Raw genomic sequence first — 26,932 nt, 5'->3', positions numbered from 1 at the left:
TTTTAAAGAGGGATTTTTGACTAACCGGAGGAGTTAGCCGTCTAGGTGGCTACCGAGTTTCTTCTCACGTTTAAACTCTGCTATCGAGTTTTGCCCGGACCGACGAGTTTGTGATGAGAATTATTGCACTTTAGAATCACAAGAAGTACGTAAATTTCGCTTTGGAATTAGCGAACTGTGTACGGACGCATTCGGCGTAGTTGCCGCGCAAGCATCGTGTGTGTGTGTGTGCGCGCGCGCGTGCGTGCGTGAGAGTGTGTGTGGAGGAACATGGCAGATGGTGACACGCGCCTACACACAGCGTGTCGGAGCGGACACACTTGAACGACAATAACACGGACTGTTTTCTTTTTATTCCCTCAACAGATATAAATAACCAGGACTAACTTTTGTTAAGTTAACTAATATTGTGGAAAAGGTTTGACCTACAGAACACGACGATTGCTGTGTGTACAGCTGTCGGTGAGGATCTGGGTGGAAGGATCAGTATAGTACAAATAACCTCATACTGATCTCATCGTGCACGTTGATACTTGAACTAGGATTCGGACTTAAATGATTCTGAGTGCCGTGAAATGACAGATGATTGGTTGATTTTGACGGGCATGATGTTGCGCACACAACTATTGCCGATTACAACAGCATGTCAGTATGGTCATAGTGTAATATAAACCACCACAGATTATTGCAAGATTTGTTAAACATAACATTATTGTTATAGTAATGACTTGATATGAACTGATCACAGTTGATAAAACAGTGAAAAGTGATCAGTTCAGTTGATAAACTAATACAAGTTTACTGACCTGTTTCCTTTCCCCTCTTCATCACTCTTTTGAACCTATTTCTTGTCATTAACCTCAGCCTTTAAACTCTAGACATGTTTTAGCCGTATTTGTGTTTTTTTTTTAAATTTTATTTAAACCTCATCCCTGACAGTCACCTCGTTTTAATGTATTCAGTACTGTTTGTCATGTGAATTTCCTTTGTTCTTTATGTAAACAAAGAGACCCTCTGTGACAGTCAGAAGGTTTATGATAGTAACTATTAAGGAGATTATTTGGCCCCTTTAATCTCCAATCTGAGGATTAAACGGGGCTGTCAATATACACACATATACATACATATACATATATATATATATATATATATATATATATATATATATATATATATATATATATATATAGGTGCGCACGGATTATTGTGTCTCTGCTCAAAAAGAGACAAACAAAATCCTCTGAATTTTTTTTAATTAATTATCCATACAAATCTATATGTATAGCATCCGTATAATCTTTAATGATCAAACGGTATTATCAAGTGAAATCTAAAATTGTGTTGTAGGGAACACAAATAGCAGGTACATAGTTGTTATTGTCAGATCTTAAACTGTCAGACTCTCTCCTGAAATTGGAGTAATTGCTCTGCACAATGGAGACGGACAAGGCACCCCCGATTGACCCAGATTTTGAGCCCCAGAGTAGACCTAGGTCTTGCACATGGCCACTGCCACGGCCCGACATCTCAGCTGTCAAAGTGGAGGGGCCAGACGGCACCGGGTCCGCCGCGGGAACCCCACCTGCTGAGGAAGATAAACAGGAGCCTCAGCCAATCTTACCCGAGCCCGAAAAATCCGCCGCCTCGGATGGAGGCGCGCTACCCGGAGTGGGTGGAGCCACACCTCGTAAGGGTTCGTCCCGGCGCAATGCCTGGGGAAATCAGTCCTATGCTGATCTGATAAGCCAAGCGATTGAGAACTCGCCGGAGAAGCGTCTAACTCTGGCACAAATCTATGACTGGATGGTCAAAACCGTGCCGTATTTTAAGGATAAAGGTGACAGCAACAGTTCTGCTGGATGGAAGGTAATGTTAAATTCACACTTAAACATTTTTACACTACAGTATAATTATTATTGTTGTTTTTGTTGTTCTTATTTTATACTAAAAGTATGCCATGTTTTATTGTTAATCTTGCACATGTACGCATTATTGAAAGCTTTACTATAGTTGTATTAACGCTCTGATTGCTAGCTAGACATTGCTAGCTATACTGTGTCAGGGCAACATAATAGTTTGTGTGTTTTGCTTTCATTTAGAACTCAATTCGTCACAATTTGTCCCTTCACAACAAGTTTTTGAGAGTACACAATGAATCTACTGGAAAGAGCTCCTGGTGGATGCTTAATCCTGAAGGGGGTAAGACTGGGAAAGCCCCTCGGCGCCGTGCTACCTCCATGGACAATAGCACTAAATTGCTAAAAAGTCGCATGCGGGCAAAGCAGACCAAGAAGCAGGCGGCAGCAGGTGGTGTTGGTGGTCCTGGTAGTGCCATACAGGGTGAGGGTGTGTCCGGGGCAGTGACTGCAGACAGTCCTGGTCCTTCAGGACAGTTTGGAAAGTGGGGAATGAACAGTAGCAGCCCATCATCACGGGGTAGCTTGGATGACCAAGATATGTGGACAAGCTTCAGACCACGCACCAGTTCAAATGCCAGCACTTTGAGTGGCAGGCACTCTCCAATTCCCCCAGTGAAAGAAGATGAAGATGACTTGCCTGAAGATGGTCTTCTGAGCGGGTATCCCACTAGCAGCCTTCCACCTACCCTTACTGAGACCCTAATGGAGGAACTGGACCTAATTGATGGGCTTACCTTAATTACATCTCAGCAAGGCGGTGCAAGCCCTAGCACAGCACCGCAAGCCCCACCTACTCCTCTGCCTTCTGCTTCTACCCTTCTGCCTCGTGGGTCTAATTTTGCTTCATATTGTAAGATGCAGCCAGTGAAGGGATCTCAAGGACCATCCCAACCAGGGTCACAGAACTCTGTTCAGCCGGCCGGGGAGTCCAACACAAGCCTATCAAACTTTGGAAACTCCCTCTTTAACCCTCTGCCTGGTCCGGGATCTCGAAGTTTTAGCACCCATGTACCATCCAGTCTTGAGGCACTCCTCACCTCTGACTCACCCCCACCAGCTGATATCTTGATGACGCAAGTGGACCCTCTGATGCCCAGCCAGGGAGGTGCTAATCATTTGGGCCTTGGGGATCCCATGTCTGGGAATCAAACCAAGGCTGGTCAAATGATGTTGGGCAAGTCAATGGAACCTAGACCAGTGCCGCAAATGAGCCTTCAGTCTCAATCCCAGCTACAGCCCCAGCAGCACTCTGAAATGAGCTTTGGCATGATGCTGTCCGGCATGGGCCAGGAACACCCACAGCTAGCAGCCATGAAAAGCCAGCATCAAATGCCAAGTGGAGGGCTACTTCAACATGGAGCTGTTCCTTCTGCATCTGGGAATGGAGGTATTCAGGGCATAAGCCAATATGGGACTCCAGCTTGCTTTTTGCCCTCTCAGGATCGTCTGCCCACAGATTTAGACATTGAAATGTTTACAGAGAACCTGGACTGTGATGTTGATTACATCATTAACAGTGACCTTATGGATGGAGATATGAGTGACTTCAACTTTGACCCCATTGTATCAGGTGGGCAAAATTACCCTGGGACAGGCACCACACAGAGCTCATCTCAAAACTGGGTTCCCAGCTAACTCTGCTATGGACAGCAGCAGGTAAAGCACATCACAGTATCTCTTTTTCTTTGAGACTATTAGTCCGTGATACAATATGGTCACGTTTATTTTTTTTGTGCCATTTTTTCCTTTAATGTTCTAAAGAATTTGAATAGCATGTTTAATCATTCTTCTGTTTATTTTTTAATTGCAGGTCAGCCTTTCATCCCTAACCAAATAATGGAATCTTACATGGTGCATTAATTAAAATGTCACCTTCATTTTTTTTTTTTTTTTTTTTTTGCCTCCACATTTGCCATTGTACCTCAAATCCACAAACTGCTTCGACATGATATAGAAACTTTGGCCAAATTTTTAAGACATTTTTGGCAACTTTTTTGGCTCACAAAAACAAACCATACACAAGTGCCAATATACACAGGGAAGTCAGCTATTAGACACCAGACCTGGAAGATGAATACCCAGAAGAAGTAGTTGTTGTTTTTTTTCAGTGATATCGACTAGGAAAAAGGAGAAAAGAAATTAACGGTGAAGCACAAGTACTAAAGTACTAATCAAGCTGATTACAGAAATGCCTATGACTAACACCAAAGTAGTACATGGCTGAAATGGTACTTTCCCTAGGTTTGAAGACAGAACTGATTTGGCCAGCAGAATCAAACTTTCCTTGAGATACTTGAGAAAATTTCTTCAACAGTCAACAACTTAAAAAAAAAACAACACATCATGCAATTTCAAAATCAGTGCTTTATTGATCACTTGGATGGAACCTTCTGTTGGTGGGAGCACAAACCTGCCACCATATGAACATTTACAGCATCCATCCGAGTTTGAATGGGGACAGTTCCAGTGAGCCCAGAACATGAACATTTGGACACTTATACAGGAGTAATATACTCTGTGGTACAAAGTATGATCATATTTTACATTGGAGGCAAAATATTTTTAGGTGGTTGATAATGATTCTTGTCATTATGATTTAATGCTTTTACTTCAGCATTTATGACTCTACTCAGGAAGGTGCCCCCTTCTCCTTGTGTCCTAAAGAGTGGGGACTGATCATTTGAGTGAGAATTTCTATTGATGATTCGTTCTTAAATTGTTAACAGTATGAAGAAATGTGATTTTACATAGGGCATTTTGATTTTATCATAGAACTGTAATTCTCCAGGTTCTATGGTTTTTACCACTTTGCCAACTGTCAAATTGAATGGCATTGTGTTATTAATGTGCCCATTTACAGGATACAATATTTGAAGGGTTTGTGTGCATGCGTGTGTGGTACGTGTGTGTGTGATGATTTAAGTACTTACAAGTGCTTAAATTCAGCAGAGGAGAAACAATCAAAAGTAACGTGGAATAATTTAATTCAAAGGATGAAACTGATTGGTTCTTCAACAGATGCTATATAAAATGTGCCCTTATTGTATAGAATTGTGTACATCTGCGCAAAGAAAAGGGCAAAACACACTTTTCTCAGAGATCGGCTATTTCTTATGTAGTACTAACAATCTTTTGTATAGATTTGTTAAAATGAAACGGAAAACAATTTTAGTATACTGACTAATTTTAATGTCAAATTTTTAAATTGGGGGCTATATTCCCCCCAAAAAACATCATTTATACTAATCAGAAAATACTCTTAAGAAAAACCCTCTTAAAATGCAGAAACTATTTTTAACGGTCATTTTCTATGTAATCTTTTATTTTTGTAAAAGATAAGATGCATGTAGATTTTATACATAACCAAAGGAACACTAAGAAGAACATTTTAAAGTGGGATGGCTTCAGAGGAAAGTATTGCAGCTTTTATACCGTGTTAACTTTATTGTGGAGTAAACAGATTGCATGGGTGCAGTTAACAGTATAACGCCTCGCAGATTAGATCACTACTGTATTTGGAGTAAAAAATAAATGTATAAATAAAATAGGATGAAGTGATCATTTCAGTTCGATCATTTCACCAGGCAATTCATATTTCATCAAAAAAATAAAAAGCTAAAAAGAGAAAGACGAACATGATGATATTGATGCAAAGTAACTCTCAGGGTTTAAAAAAACAGTAGTTATATTAAGTAAATAAGTAATATTGATTAAAAACTTCCAGATGGAAGCGGAAAGATAATCATTGCTGATTTTACAAAAGCCTCTCCGCCATCAATGGAAATGTTCTAACATTACAGAAGTTAGAGCTTGATGCTCCACTTGAAAACGAGGGGTTGTGTAACATATGCATTAACCGAATTTCGGTAAAAAACAAACAAAAAAATGTAAAAGTTATAAACTGCCAACAAACACTAGCATGTTTATCTAGAACAAACCATGTATCTCCATATTCTTTCTTTTCTTTTTTCCTTTTGAGCTGTTGATGTAGAAATGTAGTTTTTACTTTGTTTTTATTTTCCTTTGTTTATGTAGATTAAACTTTGGTTTTCGAGCTGGATATTATTCATTAATCTTTTAACGGTAATAATATAAGTATATTAAAAATATGAATTAACTGTTAAAGCGTTCTGTTCTTGCAGAGGATGGTTGTTTCCTCCTGTCAGTTGGTGCTAGACATGACAAAGTCAGCCATACTTAGAGCCTTTATTTTATGCAGCACATCTTCAGCACATTTTATAGATGCAGAAACCTACAAACATAAATTCACTTTTATCACTTGTTCCTCAGTAGATTAGATCCTCAGTAATTTACTAGAAATGAGTGATTAGCTACGGAAGGAGTCTTCACACACATACATTTCTTGAAATCTGTTTTTTTTTTTTCTTGGAGGAAAAAAGGAAACAGTGTTACTATGTTCATCTTAATCTGTATTTTAACAAACCGTTTACATTGTTGCTCTCTTCTTTTCAGACTTTTTTTGTTGTTGTTGTTCCTTTAAAGTTCCACACGTTTGATGGGGTTTGGTTTATGTGTATAAAATCTCAAAGGATTTGAGAATGAACCAGCAGGTGAGGTTTAGAGAAGAAGGCTATAGTGGAATCTGCTGAAGTGGAAACTTTTCTACACTGAACCCAGTGTGAACCCATTGTGATTATTTGCCTAAAATCTCCAAGTTAAATAAAAAGATGCCAGAAAAAGTGCATGAAAAGCAGATGAAACGGAGCCTTCGGTCAAAACGAAGGCGATTACTATTGAAAGTATAGAATGTAAACGACAAAAATTCCCCTTTAGAGTGAGAAACTTTCGGCAGGATTTTAAACATCTTGATCTCAGCTCACACGACAGTCTCATGCTTTCTCGTGTTTAATGTGTTTCCCCCCCTGTTCTGAAAATGTCTACTAATATCCCAGTTGATAAAACACTATTTTATTAGTTTGTGGATAGATTTTGTTGTTTTGGGGGAAAGGGGGTGTAAATGTTTGGTGAGTGCTTAGCCAGTTAACTATATATGTATTTCACTCATTGCTTTGTATTGATTAATGTATGTTTTTCTTTCCCTTGCTCTTCTTACTTTATCATTAAGTTAGCCAGAAGTGACTGTGAAACAGTCTAAAATATCTGAAATAAATTTAATCAGTTTAACTCAGCCGCCCTCTTGTGTTTCTGATGGTGTAAATCCCAGATTTATTTATTGAAGCAACTATTTTTTACAAGTCTGGAACAAAAGTAATGATGTGGATGTCATTTCAGTTTCAGCGACATTAGAAGTCTTTTCGTACGTTCATTTACTGAACCATAAATTAAACAAATGAACTAAAAGTGAATGAGGAAATGATCAGAATGCTTCCTATTTCTTTATAATAAATAAAAGTGCTTTTCACATTTGTAATAGTCAAACATGGGTCATTAAACACTCATTAACACATAATCGCAGGACTTCATATTCTTTTCAAACTCTCAGTGACGGTCAAGCTTGGATGTAATGGAAGGGTAGCATCAGGAAAAGCGTCCGGCTTAAAACCTGAGCCACAAACAAAATATGCTGCTTGGGTGATGGCTTGTGGCGACACTGAACAGGGAGCATTTCACACTGAATGTTCCTAAACCCTGGGTTAACTTTCTTATTTGCGTATCTGCTGCATTGACGATCATGACTGGATAAATGTATCACGGGACTACTTTAAAAATGCCTCTTTTTTGAATTAAACGTCCGGATATACACAAAAACTTAAAAATAAAGATTAAATAAAGATATCAGGAGCAAATATAAATTCATATATTTTACATTTACTTTTAATTATAGTTTTACTTTTCTCTGAAATTACGGGACTGTGACTGTAAAGAGCATGTCATGTGCTTTAACATGTAAACACATTAACATGAGTTAATCCTGCTTCTAAATTACACACGTGAACCCTTTCTCTACCTGGGGTTGAACCCGAAACGTAAAAAGCTCTAAAGTATTATAAAATTGTTATTTTAGGTCCTGGATGTCATTTAGCCTGATCCAGTTAACACAAAACTCAAAACATTCAGCAAGATTAATTAACACTTGTGCAATTTTGATGCAAGAACATGGGGGAAGAATGACCAGTTTTGAGCTGACAGGAAGTTTAAGATAAGACTAAGATACGACTAAGATAAGACAAGACTGAAATAGAACTTTATTAATCCCAAAGAAACTTCTGTTGAAAGAGACCCCTTCAAATTACAAGAGAAATAAATATAATTAAATATTCAATATATAGAAAATGTATACATAATGTATACATAAGTACAAAAAAAGTACAAAAAGGTGTTAGGGAAGGCATCAGGAGGCAAGATAGACGAGATGGATACTGCACATAGTATTATATTGCACATGGTATTATATTAACATGCATATTGTATTTATTGTGAAATTGGCACAGTGATGCTGTCAGTGTTCATTGTGTCAGCACTGTTCCCTACTGAACAGGGAGGAGTTATAGAGTTTGATGGCCCCCTGCGGGTTCTTTGGTTGTCTTGTGTGGTTTCAGTTTAAGGCTGAATGTGCTCTGGTATGACTCCAGGGGTGATGGTGATGCGTTGATAAGGATACTGAAGTTTCCTCAGCATTCTCCTCTCAGGAACCTCAACCAGAGACTCCAGCTCCGCTCCTATGACAGAGCCTGCTTTCCTAATAAAGATACTGTTATTCCTATAACTATTTCTAACCACAGTGAACAGAAAAGCATTTCAGAGTACATGTTAAACCTGAAGGTGAATCTACTACAACAGAAAAAGATGATGATCTGCTCATGATGCAGATGAGCTGCAGCATCAGAAAACCACAAGAGATTCCACAACTATCAGCTAAGTACAGGAGTCTGAGTTAGCAGTGGGTACAGGCTCAGCTGATAGTTGTGGAATCTCCTGTGGTTTTCTGATGCTGTAGCTCATCTGCATCATGCCCTGATGTGTTCAGTGATTCTTTTCTGTCCACCACAGTTGTAAAGAGTGCTTGTAAAGAGATTTCCAGTCTCAGTCAGGTCTCATTTCTCCTTTGAGCTCTTGCATCAATAAGTGCTCCAAAATACACTTGAAGAATTGATCATCAGTGGATGTTTATTTGTCTTGGCATCAATTTGCATAAACTCTACAGACAGTGTATCTGCATGACTATGGATTGTGTTTGCACAGGATTAGATTTGTGAATCTTCCCTTTAAAGAGACCAGTGAGTGGAACCTTATTTTTCCTGTTTAAAATAACAAACCTATTTATATATCTATAACTTAGAGAAAGTTTATTTTGGGAAAAAAAAGATCGATCAGAGGTGATCATTCAGAATCGCTCATTCTTGATTAAAGCCATGCCATAAGACCAATGAAATGGTCAGGAGTCTATAGATACAGGACATCAGTAATTATTAGACCCGTGTGCACGTAAGAAAGTTGAAGTAACATCCACAATAGATTACTGAATTACGGAAGGACCTGTGATCCCTCAGTATCCTCCAGTCTAATTAACTTCTAATTATTCATAGTCTGTTTCCTTTTCTGGAAAGCGAGAATAAAAGATCTGGCACTAGATGGCACAATTGTGTCAGTAGTGCAAGGAATAAGCAACCTGTTTTTCTGTGCCCATGTTCAGCATTGAATTTCGTTGTCATCTTACACTTCACAGGGGTGGTTCATAGCTTAAATGAAAATATACACACAAGCCTTTAAGCATTTGTTGTTTTACTTAGCCTAATAAATGCAATAAATTCATAGAAAAGTTCTTTTTTTTTTCTATCCATACTAATGTAAATGATCTCAAGTCCAGTTCTTCTCTGAGATTCCGTAAGTGCCTGTTTATAAGCATCTAAAATTTAAAGGTGTCATCTACGTAATGGAATGCCAGTGTACTGGTAAAAAGGCTTAAACTACCTCAGGCCACAAGAATCAAGGTGAAATGTGAATTAGAAATCAGAAAAGAGACAAAAAAACAACAAATCAGACAAGTGGAATAGCATATCTTTATAGAAAAAATAAGTTCTTATTTCATGGGAAAAAAGTTTGTTTTTTTGCTTAATTTTCCTTGTTTTGACATTTTTTTGTGTTCTTTTTTAAACATCTCTACATTTACGTGGTAAATAATAAACAACTTGTGTTTCAGTCTCCACCAGGGGATCAGAAGGAAAGCCGAATGGGAGAAAAAGTCCACTGCTGCGATTTGATGTCACAGAATGCGGCAGTGAGGGAGAAACCGATCCGGACATGCTGGTGGCAGGCAAATGACAGCACATTAAGCTCCATAAAAAATGTGGAACTCCTTGTGAGTGCTGGGGACTGGGCAGTATTGAGAAGTAAACTACTGTCCCTGTTCTGTTTGACTGCTTGGGAAGGAGCAGGAAGAAGCAGCGTGAAGACACCAGCTTGGCTCGTGCAACCAAAACAGGGCTGAATCCACAAGCTTCAATTGTCCTCCAGCGTCGCAGCCACTCCACGTCCGCCTTACTGATTTAAAGCTAAAGGCACTGCGCTTGATAATCTCCATTGCTTTGCTGAACAATCAATAAATGGAGACTCTCTACTGTATGAAGTTTTTAAATCTGACTCGTCAGTCTAGAAGTTCAGCATTAGAAATAAATCCTTTGTATTTTCTTTCTCCGATATGTGACTAGGCATTTCCCAAACGTCCCACAGTGCTGTATTGATAAAAGGCTGATGAGATTCAGCACTGACGTGGACCAACGTGTCCCACCTTCTCTTCCCTTCCAAACTATCAACAACAATCATCATCATCATCACTGGCTATGTTTAAACAGGTGCTTATGTTTAGTTATTTCTCTTAACATGAGGATGTAATGCAGAAACAAGGTAGTTCCAATTAATATCTTGTCAGAATGTAAAAAACCAAACAGAAATGAAGAGCAGGGAAAAAAGAAAAAAAAAAAAAAAAAAGACTCCACCCTGTCTGAACATAGCCGTAGTGACACAGTAATGCAACATGTTTAAAAATAAATAAATAAAAAAAAACAACCCATTGGTACCCATGTTTCTTTGCCACCTGTACCCTACATGAGGAACACTTCTGCACCAATTCAATACTATCATGGCTTTATCTAAATAACGCTTGGCCTTTTCCACAACCAAAACATTTGCAGTAAGTATGGCATCAACGTGGTACCAGTGAACGGAGGCCTCACCGAGTATTTTTGTTCCAATAACTGTTACTGCTGCTCAGAGGCAATGCAGGTCACTTATGCAATTCTGTGCAAAATAGTCCAGTGCAAGGAAATGAGTTGTGCAGGTCAGTTACAGGAAGCATCACAGCAGGCCTGACCTTTGACCTTCTTCGCATTATATAAAGTATCACAGATGGCAAATTATCACTGAAATGTTTTGCAGAATAAATCAGGGGAAAAAAAAAAAAGTCCTTCATTTGACGAGAACAAACGACATTAAAAACCATGAATTTAACATAAGCTTTTTTCCCTAAATGTTGCTGTTTCTTGGTGGAGTGTAGGCTACGTGAAGCCAACTAATGCGGTAAAATTCCTAAAAAAAAAAAAAAAGAACAGGAAATGAAAAAAAAGGAGAAATTTGGTTGAAAGTGCTGCCAGATTCAGAAATCCACTAATGTGTGTTCTCTGGATCCTTCACATTGACACAGAGTCAACCGAAGCACAATCTATTTTTATAAACCTGTCAAAATTTTGTAGTCTAAATATGTTTTTTTTTTTTTTAAATCTAAACCTTAAAAGTGCCATTAAAACGAAGTTATAGCAATGTAACATTTTTTTCCTATGCTGGCTGCTGTCTTGTTGTTCTGAGCTTAAATTTTGATGAAAGATTCAGAAAACGTGCTGAGCTTCGTCAACATTCGTCTGTTCGTCTCAGCTTCAGTAAACACTGCCTTCCCCCGATTACGGGAGAAGTCGAGTCCTCTGCTTTCATCTTTCTTTTTTTTGCACCCTTCAATACTCTAGGACTGAAACTGACACGCTCTTCACCTTTTCCCACCTGTCAGTCAACAGAGGAACAACAGGCAAAACAACAAAACCTCAACAATACAAAGAAGAGAATAAAGATAATTGCACATGAACAATCTAGTGGAAAAATATTTTCAAACTGAAGAGTAGAAAACACACACACACACACACACACACACACACACACGCACGCATGCGCACACACACAAAGTAATGAAGGGAACAACATGCAAAAAAAAAAAAAGTTGAGACAGAGAGAAAGAAAGATTGTTATTGCCTTCAAGTGTCACCTTGAAAACGCTTCACAGCAGTACCTTAAGTTACACTTAAGCAACCTTAGAACAAAACAACAACAACAACAACAAAAACCCCACAAGAGATGGAGAAGAGGAAATATTGCTCTTCACAAGTCCTCTCCGTCTTTTGTTTTAAATCACAGATTTCCTTTCCCCATTGCCCCGAGTAGAGTCTTTTTTTGTACCATAAGTGACTGTGCAACTCTTTCTACTTCTCTATCTCTCTCTCTCTCTCTCTCGCTGTCTCTCTGCATGTGCCTTGCTGTCCTAGGCGATCATGTACTGAGTGATTGCTCGAAGTGCGTAGAGCAGCTCAGCCTGCAGCCGTGCCTCCATCACCAGCAGGTTGATGTGTACCTGAGTGAAACAGATCCACGACATTAACAATGATAAACTTTTCATGTGATACCAACTTATGATACATTTCATAGTTAGATCAACAGACTCTGGATTTAACAAAGACTAACAGTGTTTTCACGATCTGTTCTGAAACATGGGCCTTAAATAATAGTTGTTACAATGCTGCATTTTCAAAGTGTATCAGTATGTTTTCATGCAAGTAAATTGTCCAGTCATTGGTCAGAATGCTCCTGTTTATGTTCTGGGGTCCTGTTCATAGCACTCATCCATCAGAGGCTTCTTTTCAGCTTTAGTAAGGAAAATTTCTGAATCATAGTTTCATCAGTAGAAGATCCGCGATGTGCTTTTTTTTGTGCTTTTTGAATTGCCATGAAGAGTTTATCACCAAATTCGTGCTACGGAATGCAGTTCCCAGAATGCACTGCTCTACTGTACGGTTTGTTGGTATGTTAGGTAGGATTGCTCTTTGTGGATCGGAGCGTGATCGCTGTGTTCATGCATGACTAAAGGAATTGAATCGAATGCAATCAAACTAAAGAGCAAAGGATGTCCTCTGAACTGAGGATTTTCCTGTGATGGAGAACTGTTACGCGCCAACGTCTTTCTTTGGTTAATAATTTCATTTTCTTCTGTTTACTATTGGTTTTAGATTACGTAGCCTGTCCAGTCATAATCCCTGTGTACGAGTTATTAAATAGTGTATTATATCGAGCACGTTAATATAGTGCTGACAAAAAGTCTGATTCTCTCACTTACCTTTTCTGAGGCTTTGAGAGAAACTAAAGGCAAAGGGCACAGAAGGTTCTTAGTGGAGTCAGGATAGCAGGCCACAGCCTTAATATAAAGCTTCAGTCCACGTTCCAGCAGCTGGTTCACTTCTCCGTAATCATAATCGTCATACCTGTTAAAAACACACAAGAGCCACGTTATGATTCCGGACTACAGTGAGATCGGGGTGAAAGATCAGCATGAACACAACCTCCACATTTTCCTGCTGGATGTGATCCTAGTTAATACAAAATTATTTTGCTTGTTCTTCTTTTAAATGGCTATTTGACGGAGAACAGTATTATGTCACAGCAGTGGTGAGGTTTGGAAATGCTGAACTGTTTCTCTGCTCTGAGAAAGTGCACTTGCTGCATGTTGTCTTTTTTGTGTGAAGGATTGTGAACTTGGTATAGAGCAGGGGTGGCCAACCAGTCAGAGACCAAGAGCCACATTTTTTTATTGTGTTACTGCCACATCATACACATGGGCACACATGATCCTCACCTTTTTTCCCCTGCCATTTTGAGAGCGAACTTGACACAAATTGTTTACTCAAATGATCTTGCTCCTACTGGGAAACTTCGAGGTATTTTCATCCCACTCACATGTGCGTTTGACTAAAATACCGTATTGAACTCAAGCGGAGAGAACACTCATTAAAAAGACACAAATACAAACTTCGGTATGAACGTAAGAGACGCATGAAACCGGGCAAAGAGCCGCATGCGGCTCGGGAGCCGCGGGTTGGCCACCCCTGGGATAGAGTGTTAAAAAAAAAAGAAAAGAAAAGAAAAGAAAATCGTGTGATTTTAGTTTTTTTTTTAAGCCCGGACACAGAGGTTGTGTGCATCATGTTGTGAAACAAAAAGACACATTCACTGTACCTAATTCCATAGCTGCAATGGATATAGTTCCAGATGGCTCTCTTGAGGTCCGGATTGCGAGGGGACGGTAACGAGGCCACGCTGCGGAACCGCTCGTCTAATAAATGCCCGATGTCTGAGTAGAGACGGTTTACTAACGAGAAACCATGATCCTCCCACGAGTAGTCCTACACACACACACACACACACACACACACACACACACATCAGTATTCACAAATAGAACAAACTGTTTAAGGCTGAATTCTGTGAACACCAAAGGCGTCTTGTTCCTCTAAGTGAAACCACACTGGAACATCTGAGCTGTATTTTGGATCAGTCAAACAAATCCAAATTGACAAACAATTGAGTTGACCTTTGAGTACAAAGTCTGTGTTTCTCCAATTCCAGGGAAGATGAAGTGTAGGACTGTCACCATGGGCAGTGTGTGACTAAGCAGCTGCCCGTTATAATTTAATACGCTGGCACGCTCCTCACCTGCACCCGCAATACTTGGAAATGGTCTTCCTTCTGCTGGGCGAATTCCTGGTAGCCGAAATCGGGGTCTTTAACGAAGCGGGAGGGGTCTGTCGAACACATCATCTCTTCTTCTTCCTCCTCGTCCATGTCTGAAGCAGAAGAGTGGAAAGGGACAAGTGTGAGTCAGAGTGGGACTGGAGTGTGAGAGCATCTCTTTAGCAAGTTTGATGGTGAACACACAGCTTACCTATATGCAGGAGGGTGTACGAGTGAAGGCCTGCATGTCCTTTTCTTTCTTTCTCCTCCTGTGACTTATGGATCCCTTCTCGTAGGCACGCCAGGTCACAGCTCGAGTCTAGAGACTGTGCAAGAGAGAAAATCCACCATTACACACATTAACCTTCCTCATATACCATAAAACCATAGACACATAATGACAAGTCTTTTAGGGATATCGATAATCTTCTGCTCACTAGTTATAAATATCCAGTGCTTGGTTTGGGTTCAAGTTGGACACCTCCACTAGTCAAGATATTTCAGTTATTAAAACACGAACCTCATCTTAAAAAGTTAAGAGGAAATACAATACAGTAAGCTGAAAGCACAAACAAGCAACGGCTGTTCTTCATTTTTTTGTTTGTTGGTTGGTCCATTTTCAGCATTTCTGCTTTCCTTCGATTGTGGAAATGAGTCACATTTCATTTTCCTGCTCAAGAACCATGTGTTTTCATAAACATATTTAGCCAATTTAGATTAGATTCGGCAAAATCTACAAATATTTACTGAAATACACACACAAAACTTTCACACGTCTTTGGATCCTCCTAATAGCAGATGGGTTTGTGATCTGGTGTTAGAGCAAACAAGCTACAGCACAGGTGGCATCAGTGCTAACAGCAACAACAAAAATCCTAGCAGAGGGGAAAACAGAATTTTACCACAAAACCCCTCGCGCACGTAAATACCCAAAGCATCCGAAACGCCTCTAGATTTTATTGAGCAAAGTTCTGCTTCCCCCCCCCCTTTTTTTTATAAGCTAACAATGTTCAAGAAATCATAGGTCAAAGTAAGCAAGATAAAGTCAGTGCCAACTGAAAGTATGTGGTATCAGAAGGAAATGCGTCTTTCACATCCTGCTTCATTTCCCCTTCGATGAATTGGCTTTTCTGACTTCTCAGAGATCTTTGTGTTCGTTCTGACTGCTGCTTTATCTCAAAAAGCAATAGAGCCAAAAACCACAAGGTATATAAATATTTGCGGAAATACACACAAAGATTCACAAACCACATACATGTCGGCACCTGTGCCATCATAGACTAAAAACGACTAAGATGAATATTTTTGAACATATCACCCTGTCCTAAAAACTCTCTAAAAGTAAAATGTTTAAACCAAATGTTTTCACTAAGCATGATACAACAGAGCTACGTGTTAATGACAGAAACCTGTGTGTGGGTGAGACGAGCGCTTTAAGCACTTACCCTCCTGCGAGGTGGGAAGGTGGCGTTGCCATTGGCAGCATCACAGAGGCAGTAGCCTGGGGGCGTTCCATGTGGCGCTCTCGGGCCGGGTTGTGTGTCCTGTTCAGAGCCAAACACGAAGCTGCAGAGTGCGTGGCAGTGAGCCAGCAGAACTACAGCCTGGACCAGCTCAGCCAGAGACCAGCACTGCTCACCTGACTTCAGCAAAGCCTGCAGAGACAATGACGAGTCCCTGATCAGCACAACCGCAAAATGACTGAGCTTTTGGGACGAGAGCTCGGCATTCTTTGGGCACAACAGAATACTAATTATGAGCATACAGCACTAATGTACTGAAATTTACCTTTAACACACACACACACACACACACACACACACACACACACACACACACACACACACACACACACACACACACACACACACGCTGTGCCCTTTTAGTACATGGCTTCTTTCCACTGTACCTCAATGTGGGAGCGAGCAATAAGCCAGGGCTGGTGAGCGAGCACTTTGTTTATGTGGTCGAGCTGCTGGAGGCGAGGCGGTGCAAACTCCAGCCCTTGTAGCCACACCGGGTCTCCCCTCACCCTCAGGAACACAGCCGAGTGAAGAGACACAAGGTAGCTGCAGTGATGTCGTGCTGCAGCCTAACACACACACACAGAGACACAGACACACACACACACACACACACACAGACACACACAGGTTTTTCAGATGTACAGGTCATTTTCATTGGTTAAGATCAATCAAAGTGACTTGGCCTGGTCTTGACTTTGGGTTTAATTGAAGAGAACAGTCACCTTCTTATTACTAACACACAGTCTGCACATTAAAAATGATTTTGTCTACATTTATCCAGCTCATGCACACTAGCTCCACTTTTCTAGCTGCATTTTCAAGCATTTCTTCTCCGAATCGCCTCTCATCGCACACAAATCATTTTCACTGGCCCGGTCATATAAAGCAGACTGTTCGGCACTCTTACCATGACTGCTATGTAGTGGCGGTAGTGAAGGGGCAGAGGGCCGTCCATGTTAAGGATGTAATGCTGTGTGCGCAAGAAGCTCTCTAAATACTGTGGATGAGAGGCCATTTGCTGGGATACTGTGTCCAGGCGCCCCCTGCTGGCCAGAGCCTTCATGCACAACGGAGAGGAACTGTCCTTCTCAGAGCTCACCTTCATTACCTGCATAAAGGAGAGCACAAATATATATAAACATCTGACATTGATTTAAAAGTATTGGAAACAGAGCAAATAAGTCTGGTTTCGGTTGTGATTAATTCACGTCCTGTATTAGCATTGTGCTATACATTACAGGAAAAAAGCTAACACAACCCCAAACTGGCAATCAATCATTTTATATTCACTACAGTGTCATTTCCCTGAAGTGAGGCTGCACTGCAGAACTTTAAATATAACACTGCAAAATGACAAAACACTCCACATCTACAACTCTACCATGACTGAAAGGTTGAATCAGCTGAACTCCTTAGACTCCTGAAAAAATGATGAAAGAAAATAGCAATCAATTCTAGAAGCAAACAATTCCTCAGCCAAAAAAAAAAGAGGAAAAAGAGGAAAAAAAGAACAAAGAAGGACTCTGCAGCGCATCCGGGAGGCATGCAGGCAGACAGAGAAAAATATTCCGCAGTGAGAGAGAGAGAGAGAGAGAGAGAGAGAGAGCCCTGCTAGTCTGGAGTTTTTAATCGTTGAGAGGTTAGTCAAACGTGTCCAGCTGAAAACATTAACAGGCAGAAAATCCTAGTTAAAGTCATTAGATCTTTAAACTTTAAGTCAAAACATGTAATCATGACAGTGTTCAGCAAAGTCAGTGTTTGACAAACATTCTGGTTATAGGAGTGTTGAAAAAAGGACTTGAATCTTGGATGGTCCTACAAGAGAGAGTGCTTGACTAAAGGGATGAGAGAAATTTGCCCTAAAACCCTCTTTCAGTCTCTTATCTGTGTGTCCATTAACACACAAACAGATGACTACACACACGAAAAGCAGTAAATAGATAGTACCAAAGCCAAGGACAGATTCATATCAGAGAAGGAACATGACTGTAAGGAAAATAATTCAGACTTAAATTAAAGTTCTACAAGTTATTATTATTGAAACTAAAATGGGTCGTGTCTCTCTTTCCTGGTATAGGAAACAGGAGAGCAAGGCCTCCCACGGCCAAAAGTCTCGGTGCCAAAAGCACAGCAGTGCTGGCAGCAGTTATTCCTTCGAGTAAACCGCTGCTCAGCAGGCCAGGCTGACAGGCAGTCATGGAAGGAAGGAGGTCAGTTACACACAGGGAGGGGGGGAGAAGCAGCACAGCTTCGGACTAAACTCACATGTTCACCACCACGTATTTTCTCTTGTACGCTCTTGCACCATGGCTTATACAGAACTGAGTCATAGCTGATAGTTAATACAGCTGTACGCTAAGGCACGTATTCACCATTTAACCACACGTCTGAGTCATCTATTAGTTAAAACACGTTCCGAATGTGGCTTAGGAAACACTATTACTGTTACTATCTATCTGTCTAGATAACGTAATGTAATAAAAGCACTGAGATAAGTGTTGTGTGTTAATACAACTTCTTCTCTCTTGTATTTGAAACAGCTGTGCAATCAAACTTATAGCTAATGTTACCTCGAAGCCCTGACGCAAAGGGGCAGATCATCAAAATACAGAACTGCTTCATCTAATATAAAAGAGCGATTCACATAAATTAAAGCAGGATTCGAGGCCACTGACTGTCCTGTATTACAGTTTCAACTTAAACAGATCATCTAATTTTAAACAAGAGTAAAGTAAGTGCATAATGTGTTCTAGCCTTCTGCCTCGATTTCTAGCCTTATCATTTCAAAATACACAGAACACAAAGCGCTTCAAGACTGAGCCCATTTTTCTGGTTCTCGGGCGCCATGCTAGATGACTTCATACTAGGAAAAATAACACCAACAACCTACTACTTGCTTGGCAGCGGAGTGACTTTCATGTCACAGACTTGTTTGTGTAGAAAAAGTCATTGAATACATGTGCATGTGGACGTGTGTTCGAAAGTATTACATTATAAGCTATTAGCTCGAGGAAACTTGAGTGCCGTGGGGTCAAATATCAAATAAACAACAAGCATCAAGAATATATGCTAGAAGGAATTGTGAGTTGACCAGTACAATTGTGTGTAAAGTACGTCAGACCATCGCACCAGTGAAATAACATGAACTACAATAAATAAATGCGTGAAAGTTATAGTCAGTAATAGTTCTTCTGACATGTGGAAACCTTCCACACTGACCAATCACTGAGGACGATGGTCAGATGGTCTGCTATGACAAAACAAACAAACAAACAAACCTCATCCAAACAACAACCCCTCACTCAAGGGGACATTTAACCGACTGTGCTCTATTTTCTAACAGCAATTCTCAATACTTATGCAGGATTTATGGAGTCTTAAGCCAGGTGTAAATCTCATTAAGCAGTACAAATTTCAACTCCAGAGCACTAAGCCGCACCAGCACGCAGACTAGCGTAGGGATGATGTTTCCACTCTCTATACAGTGAAGGCCAAGCCTCCAGAATCGGGCAGTTATAAATATCTGAGTGAGACAGCTGGGATAGCAGTTGGACAGATAAGAGCAAAATGGCATCCCAACACAAGAGACAACAAGCAACCAAACAGTGGAGGACTCCCACTCGCTCAGGCTTCAGCTGCAGTCTTCGTGTATAGAGGAGCAGGAACCCAACACTGCTCAGGACAGGACCAAGATTTTACTCTACGTGTGAAGGGTTATAGTTAATCCCACCTCTGTGCATCTCCCTAAACAAACTATGCGCTAATCAACCAGTGTGTGTCACAGCGGTGTGTGTGTGTGTGTGTATGTATGCACGTGTGTGCGCGTGTGCACGTAAATCTATTCCACCAGATGTCTGAATGGAAAGGAAAAATGTCTGGATAATTTAAATATTTAACCAGCTAATTGCATCCAGGTTTGTTAACTATCAAACAACTGCTTGCTAAAAATATCTGGTTGACGTTCAGCTTTTTTGGAAATTGGCATCGACCAATAAAAGCAGACGTTACAGGTTACCAAAGCATCCATACAGAATGGACTCTGAAAATCCAGAGATAAACCTGCTGATTAGTGTGGCATGTGTGTGTGTGTTATCTAGTCAGTCACTACAGCTGAATACATGTCATGTTCAAATATAAATAATGGGACAAAAAAAAGAAAAAGAAATGAATGAACTTTGTTTTGTCTGTGCAAGATCGCATGTTCTGAAAGCCGGCTTAAATTTACTAGCATTTAATAAAGGCTTTCTGACCAAGGAGAGGTGTTTATTAGTGTTTAATCTCTCAAACCAGGCTTTCCCTAGAGACGTTACGGAGAACTGCTGATGTTCATATAAATGTTGCTAAGCACATGAAGGAACCTTGTAGGCTGAGAATTCTCTACTAATCCCCGAACGATTTAATAGCATGGAAGCGATATGCAGTTACTGGGTTGAAAAAGTGCCAGTGTTCAGTTTGTTGTCCTGTCAGATGCAACCTCAAGCTTATGTTGCAGAAAAGATGTGTGACGGCAGCATGACGGAATCTGTTTCTCGTCATATTGATTAATCATGACTGTAGAAGTTCAACTTTCAGTCAATCTGTTCGGAAATGACACAGCAGCCAACAGCAAAGACACACAAGCCCATTGCCTTACAAGTTAATTCGATTACCCAATAAATTGCTACTCGCTGTAAAATGTTAGCTATATGATAAATAAATAAATAAATAAATAAATAAATAAATAAATAAATAAATAAATAAAAAAAAAAAAAATAGTGCATGCTGTTCAGATGTGAAGTCTGAAATTTTGTGGGATTGTTCTGTGACTGTTGCAGCCAAAAATGCTGAAGATTTTTACAAATTGTGCAACGCATCTTACAGATTATTTAAAGTACTTTTATTTCACAGAAATCTTGACTTAGTGATTTTATTAATTAATGCATTTCTTTTAAACTACTAACAGTGAAGACATACGTGATCACAGTCACATGAACATGCTTTGGCTGAAGGAGTGCTGTGATGAGGTCACATGCTGAATTTTGGGCCTTGAATTTTGCATTATCACAGTATTGCACCATCCTGGAGGGACTAGTTTATTACCTGGAGCCCAGCACATGCACCATAATGTTATTCAGAAATTGTAAGTGTTTTTTAATCCCACTTAAATTCAAACAGCGTTTTGCTTTTATAAGCTTATCGGAGATGAGATCCTGGGTGATGCCTCCCATAATTTCTTGTATAAAAAGGTCATTTCCTCAACAAAAGAAATAGGGTTAGGCTTGTGAGGGCTGTGTGTCTCCAATATACCGTCTTCGTGTCATGTATAAATTGTGATTAGACAGAAAGACAGATAGAGAAGCCTAATGCATATGGATGAGAAGGTGATATTCTCCATTAACAAAGTCCTTCAACTTGCAGCATAATATACTTGTATAATAAATAATATACTTATTAGACAGATATTGATATCTATCTGATGCAAATTTGTGGCAGTGTGTGAAATTTCCTCTACACACGTTAAGCATAAGCGAATGCCGCTGCATCAAATCCTGCAACATAATACATAACACTTAATAACAAAGCCACTTGGGAAAAGCCGTTCAGAATTGAAATGAAAACATATGACAGCCCCGAGCGCCCAAAGATTCCTATTAAGTGGGAGGCTGAAAACTGGTAACCGAGCTATCCGTTAATAGGGCTGTGATGTAGACTTTGGCCTCCTGTAACAGCTCAAACGCTTCTCTCTCAGCGACTCTCCAGGGGACACTTTCCTGGGAAAATAGCTCTCCGATCTCAAATCCTAATAGTGAAGGCTACAGATCCATAGCGCAATATAAAATACATGTACATACTACAGACCTGAGAACAACTAAATCTGAACAACATGATGAGACATGGATCCAGAATAACTGCACAGCATCTTAAAGCATTATGGAGAGCTGCTTAAGGAAACTTAACTGCTTTGTCCTTTACTGAAAGCTCTTGTTTTAAAGCTTGTGGCCATTACAATAACGAAAATGTCAGCTTTACCTGTGCTCGGTAATTACCTAAATTGCCCAGGAGCATTACTTATCTTACCAATCCTTTTAAATATAATCTATATTCTTTTATTCAGCATGTACTTATCATATTAGCCACCGCACTACTAACTGAACTGGCAGAAATCACCTATCCCTGGAGTAAATGTTGTGCAAAAAAAATATATATGTACTGACGATATACTGAAGAAAAGGACAACCAACTTGTTTTGAAACACAGGTTATTTCTACAGGTAACAGACACAGTAAGAAAAATGTTACTGATGTGACAGATTGGACTTGGATTCATAACTGTAATAACTACATCACCCCAAGCCTCAATGTAAAAAAAAAACTAGTGCAGTGTGTGTGTGACTGCTTGATAATGCACATAATAATGTATTCTGAATTATTAACCCAAATCCACCTAAAGAAAAATAAAAAGGTAAGAGTGTCAAATTCCTATTAGGTCTCGGCAGGTCGATCTGTCTGGTCATCTATAACATGCACAGGCATGCCCTTACAGACACTTAACATGAAACAGGAAGCCAGTCATACATCCTGGCAAGTCCCTTTAAAGTTCACCCTAGGGTAAAAGTGAAGTAGTACTTTCAGATTTGCATTAAGCAAACCAAAAAAATTCACAGAATAGCAAACTTTTGTTTTCCTTCTCTAATGTCTCGCCTCCATCGAATAACGATGTCAATAATGTTTGCTTGTTCCCAAAGCAAAGGATTTGGCATACTTGCATAGACAAACAAAGACTGCCTCAACTTGTACAGCTGGTATCTGAGTCTGTTTACATCAGACTTATCGTGGACAAACCAAACAGTGGGCAGATTTGAATAGGTTTAAATGTATCCAATTTGAATGGTACCTTACAAGGTGACAACGCTGAAAAATATCCAATGAAAAAAAAGTCCCTAACCCTGTACAGGTGGTTTTTAATTCTATAGATCTCTATAACCAGGTCAAAGATTTCCATGCACTGTGAATGTGAGGGATAAAATGGTACACAGCATAGCTCTACCATTTCTGACAGACCTAAAACTAAAGCACTGTGAAGTCAGGCTATCGAACAAAAGAAGAGAGCAGAGACGTGTATAAACAACAAGACAATAATTAAGCTACAAACCAAATCATCTAAACAAGGTAGAAAATGTGTGGGACCCCAGGAACAGGACAAAATAAGAGCTGGGTGAGATTCAATCTGCCTTCTTGGAGTGCTGGGAGGGGTCTGTCCTTGTCGTGCCCAAGTGTCCCCAGTGCTGTTACAAAAACCCTTCTTGCTTCAGTGGAAACACTCTTTTAGTTTGGCAACCTGAAGCCAGGGAGGGGAACAAAACAACCAGCTGCAACGTTCTGGGGGTTAGACGAAACCCAACACACACACTTGGCTGGGATACTTTCAACATGCAGGAAAACGCTAACATAAAATATAACATGGCAGCAATTTAAATGAAGTAACGATCGGCACAAAAGTCCCAATAATACAGCGCTGTGTGTGCTACATTATTAATTTTTTTTACAGAGTATGGATGAGTTTATAATTACTAGATGGTTTCTTGATCATGCCTTCTTATATAACTGTGATGAGAATGTGCTGTCTTTTATCTTCTGTACAGTCTCTGCTATAATAGAATTTATACAAAGACTTACATGACCTTGTCTCTTATAATAATGCACCCGGATGCTTTTCTATAGTCCGAGTTATAATGCAACTCCTGTTGCTATGGTTTATTGTACGGGTAATGAATAACAGGTGTGTGTATATAGTGCATTATACCTTACAAACCTTCTAAACAGGTTATATAAAGGAAAATTACTGAAGATAGCTGGAAAAAAGCTCAGTACTTCCATTGTTCCTTACAATACTGAAGCGCGACCTCTAATGGCCAGAGACGGAACTGCAGATAGCCGAGGAGAAAAACAACTTTGATTGGCAGTGCATCAGCATCACAGCACACAAATGCTAACAAAAAAAAATGCTAACAAAACACACCATTACGAAGCTAAACGTATGGAATACAGCACGGAAAAATGCTGTAATAATATTTAGTCTTTTTTTTTTGTCTGGACAGACAGAGTACTGAGTTTTTTTCAGCTGTATCTGAATTGACCAGGAAAAAAGGCTAATGTTCATTCAAACTACCGAAACCACATTTACTCTTCAATCTCTTCATACAAATGTCTAATAATATATATATAAATATTTTTTGTTTACATTTCTATAACAATCTTCATATTTGCACATCAAATGCAATCCAGCTCTGCTATGCATTGTTTTGTGAATATGTGCATGCTCCAGCTGGACCGTCGAAATGTTCAAATAAATAAATAAATATAAAAGCAAAAAAAAAAAAAATCACTTCCTATTTTCACATTTGCACATGCAAGAAAAAGTGTAAAAGTCTTCGGTGCATTAGAGTTACATGCATGAAGCATTAACGGCATGCAAAGCTCCTTTTTTGTGCAACACAGTGAACAAAAAGATTAGCCATCTTTCAGCCTTTCTGCTGTGTAAGAAAACAGTCCAGACCCAAAGCCTAGGCAGAAAAGATTCGGTGTTTATGTTAAGATTATTCTGCATTACAGCTATAATCATGAACAGTCCAATGGCACACAAAACCAACGGCTAATTAAACAATGCAGAGTGAAAACTTGCTAGTTTGAATTAGTTAGCAAACGTTGGCTAAAGTTAAAAACAAAACGCCCCCCTCAAGTCTTTATGGTCAAAGAGGGAAGTTTTAGGTTTAACTGCTACAAGCTAACTTAGCTTACATCAGCTAGCTAACATTGCTAGTCATCGCAAAGCTGGATATTAAGCTTTATTTTTAAACCATTCAAACAAAATCCATGTTTAAAAAAGGCGAGCTGAATTAAAAAAAAGATGTTTTTCACTGTGAGGTGACGTTCTACAGCAAGTAGCTCAGTTTAACACAGCATGACAACGAATCGACTCATTGAACCGAGTCATTTTAATTAGAACGGTAACTTTCATTCAGATCTTTAGCTTGATGAGCTGCAGGTCAGAGAAGAAAACAAAACAACAACAACAACACAAAAAAAAACCCAGCCATAAAATGATGTTATTTACTTTATAACACAGCAGATGTACCTGACTCCGGACAAATCCAAAGCGATAATCCATTTTTTGCGCACAGATGATCATTTTCCTCGGTGTAAGTGCATGAATACGGTTCCTTCGTCTTTCCTGGGCTTTAAGTAACTCATGAACAAAAGCCGAGCTGCTCTGAAATGTAGTTACATGTCCGGACATCAGCCGCAGTGTTACTGGGTGAAAAGCATAGACTGACACGGACCAGACAGGAGCAACCAATCAGAGCAGAGAGGAGGCGGGAGCAACACGGGGGCGTGTTAAAGACAAACGTCCAATCAGCGCTCAGATGTACGCTTTTGGGTTACAGCTGTGAGCGACCTGAACCAATCATGTGGTGGAAACGTTTCTGCACGTAAATAACGCCTTTTCTTTAGCTTCTGATGAAACGAAATTAGACCATATTACACACAGAGAGGGAAAAAAAGAGGTATAGGATCAACACGACGAAGTATGGCTTTACAAACAGAATAATCTTCAGGATAAATCATAGATTTACTATTTTCTCTGGGAGAGATTCCACAATTCCATAATCAATTTCCTATTTTAAGTCTCAAGTCACTTTTATTGTCACATCACCACAGCACTAGTGCCTTGTTGAGTGAATTTCTTAGGAGCAAACTCCAGAAATTGCAGAACAGTTATACAGATAAAGATATAGATAATGGGTTGACATGTGAAAATGTGAAATTTGCTCAGCCATATATTCAGTGCAATATGTGTGTACAATATGTACAATTAACAAACATAATGAAATCAACAGGTGAAATGTGCAGTATGCTCATACATATAGTCAGTACAATGTGTGTACAATATGTACAATTAACAAACAGATAATGGAATCAACCAATGAACATGTGCAATATGCTCATACATATAGTCAGTACACACAGTGTACTATTGGGCATCCTTACAGTAGCACTACACATTATATGCAATATGTACTTATATATGTATATGTGTGAATATATGTAAATATATTATATATAAAATACTATAAGGTGCAAAACAGATTGTACAGGTACAAAAGTGACATGGATGTGCATCGGATGGTATCTAGTGGTAACAGATGGATTATAGCATTAAATGCAGTGTGTATAATGCAGTGTGTATGTATAGTCCAGTGTGGATAGTCCGAAGTTAAGGTGCAGTGTGTGGCATACCATATTGTGAAAGTATGCTGTAGGGTGTATTAGTTGTGACTGTTAATTTTATTCCCAATGAGTGTAAATTATATTATTTGACTCTGTCATCAGACAAAATAACTATATGAACACAGGCAGTAAGAGTGTGTAAGAGACAGTTGGAGACCAAGTACATGACATTTGACAAAAGCCCTGTAACACACAACAGCACAAATGGATAACTTTAGTTTGGGGAAATATTTTGTTAAATGTTTATTCTAGCACAATTAAGGACCCCTCCACGCCTCTGGGTCCTGACCATAAAGCCTGTGAAGCCCAAGCATTAATGAAGTACTCACAAGGGGTCTGTTTCACAAAGCAGCAAAAACAGCAACTTTTTGTTGTTACATAGCTAATTATGGGTTTGGTTTTTGGTTTGGTTAACTCATATTAAATCTAACTCTCTCTCTCACTGGGCAGCAGCTCTGTCTGTATCTGGCTAAAG

At 39.5% G+C, this 26,932-nt stretch overlaps 2 protein-coding genes across 3 annotated transcripts; one reads left to right on the top strand and one right to left on the bottom strand.

Moving 5' to 3' along the window:
- Positions 1-1,177: 1,177 nt before the first annotated feature.
- foxo4 (forkhead box O4) lies at positions 1,178-7,068 on the top strand. The gene is made up of 3 exons (XM_027135676.2): positions 1,178-1,866; positions 2,100-3,575; positions 3,730-7,068. The coding sequence occupies exons 1-2, from the start codon at positions 1,435-1,437 to the stop codon at positions 3,552-3,554; spliced, it is 1,887 nt and encodes a 628-aa protein (XP_026991477.1). The 5' UTR covers positions 1,178-1,434; the 3' UTR covers positions 3,555-3,575; positions 3,730-7,068.
- Positions 7,069-9,883: 2,815 nt separating this feature from the next.
- On the bottom strand, positions 9,884-25,495 carry sesn4 (sestrin 4). Of its 2 annotated transcripts, none has more exons than XM_027136048.2 (9): positions 25,283-25,495; positions 17,097-17,297; positions 16,573-16,755; positions 16,109-16,318; positions 14,875-14,989; positions 14,646-14,776; positions 14,169-14,335; positions 13,273-13,417; positions 9,884-12,513 (listed from the first exon to the last, which is right to left on the bottom strand). In XM_027136048.2, the coding sequence occupies exons 1-9, from the start codon at positions 25,463-25,465 to the stop codon at positions 12,424-12,426; spliced, it is 1,425 nt and encodes a 474-aa protein (XP_026991849.1). In that variant the 5' UTR covers positions 25,466-25,495; the 3' UTR covers positions 9,884-12,423. The 2 variants fall into 2 exon arrangements, with proteins under 2 accessions (XP_026991849.1, XP_026991850.1); XM_027136049.2 differs by having other exon boundaries at positions 25,304-25,495.
- Positions 25,496-26,932: the final 1,437 nt, after the last annotated feature.

This window comes from Tachysurus fulvidraco, chromosome 17 (assembly GCF_022655615.1).
Source record: "Tachysurus fulvidraco isolate hzauxx_2018 chromosome 17, HZAU_PFXX_2.0, whole genome shotgun sequence".
In the NCBI taxonomy this organism is placed as follows: Eukaryota; Metazoa; Chordata; class Actinopteri; order Siluriformes; family Bagridae; genus Tachysurus; species Tachysurus fulvidraco.
Note: the sequence above shows the minus strand (reverse complement) of the source record. Positions and strands in the feature narration are given on the sequence as shown.

Bases quoted from the DNA above. Each gene is read 5' to 3' on its own strand.
- foxo4 (XM_027135676.2), top strand. From the start codon at position 1,435: ATGGAGACGGACAAGGCACCCCCGATTGACCCAGATTTTGAGCCCCAG. The intron at 1,867-2,099 runs GTAATGTTAAAT...GCTTTCATTTAG, and splicing joins ACAGTTCTGCTGGATGGAAG to AACTCAATTCGTCACAATTT.
- sesn4 (XM_027136048.2), bottom strand. From the start codon at position 25,465: ATGTCCGGACATGTAACTACATTTCAGAGCAGCTCGGCTTTTGTTCAT. The intron at 14,777-14,874 runs GTAAGCTGTGTG...CTTCTGCTTCAG, and splicing joins GTACACCCTCCTGCATATAG to ACATGGACGAGGAGGAAGAA. The intron at 12,514-13,272 runs GTAAGTGAGAGA...TGTTTCACTCAG, and splicing joins CTCTCAAAGCCTCAGAAAAG to GTACACATCAACCTGCTGGT.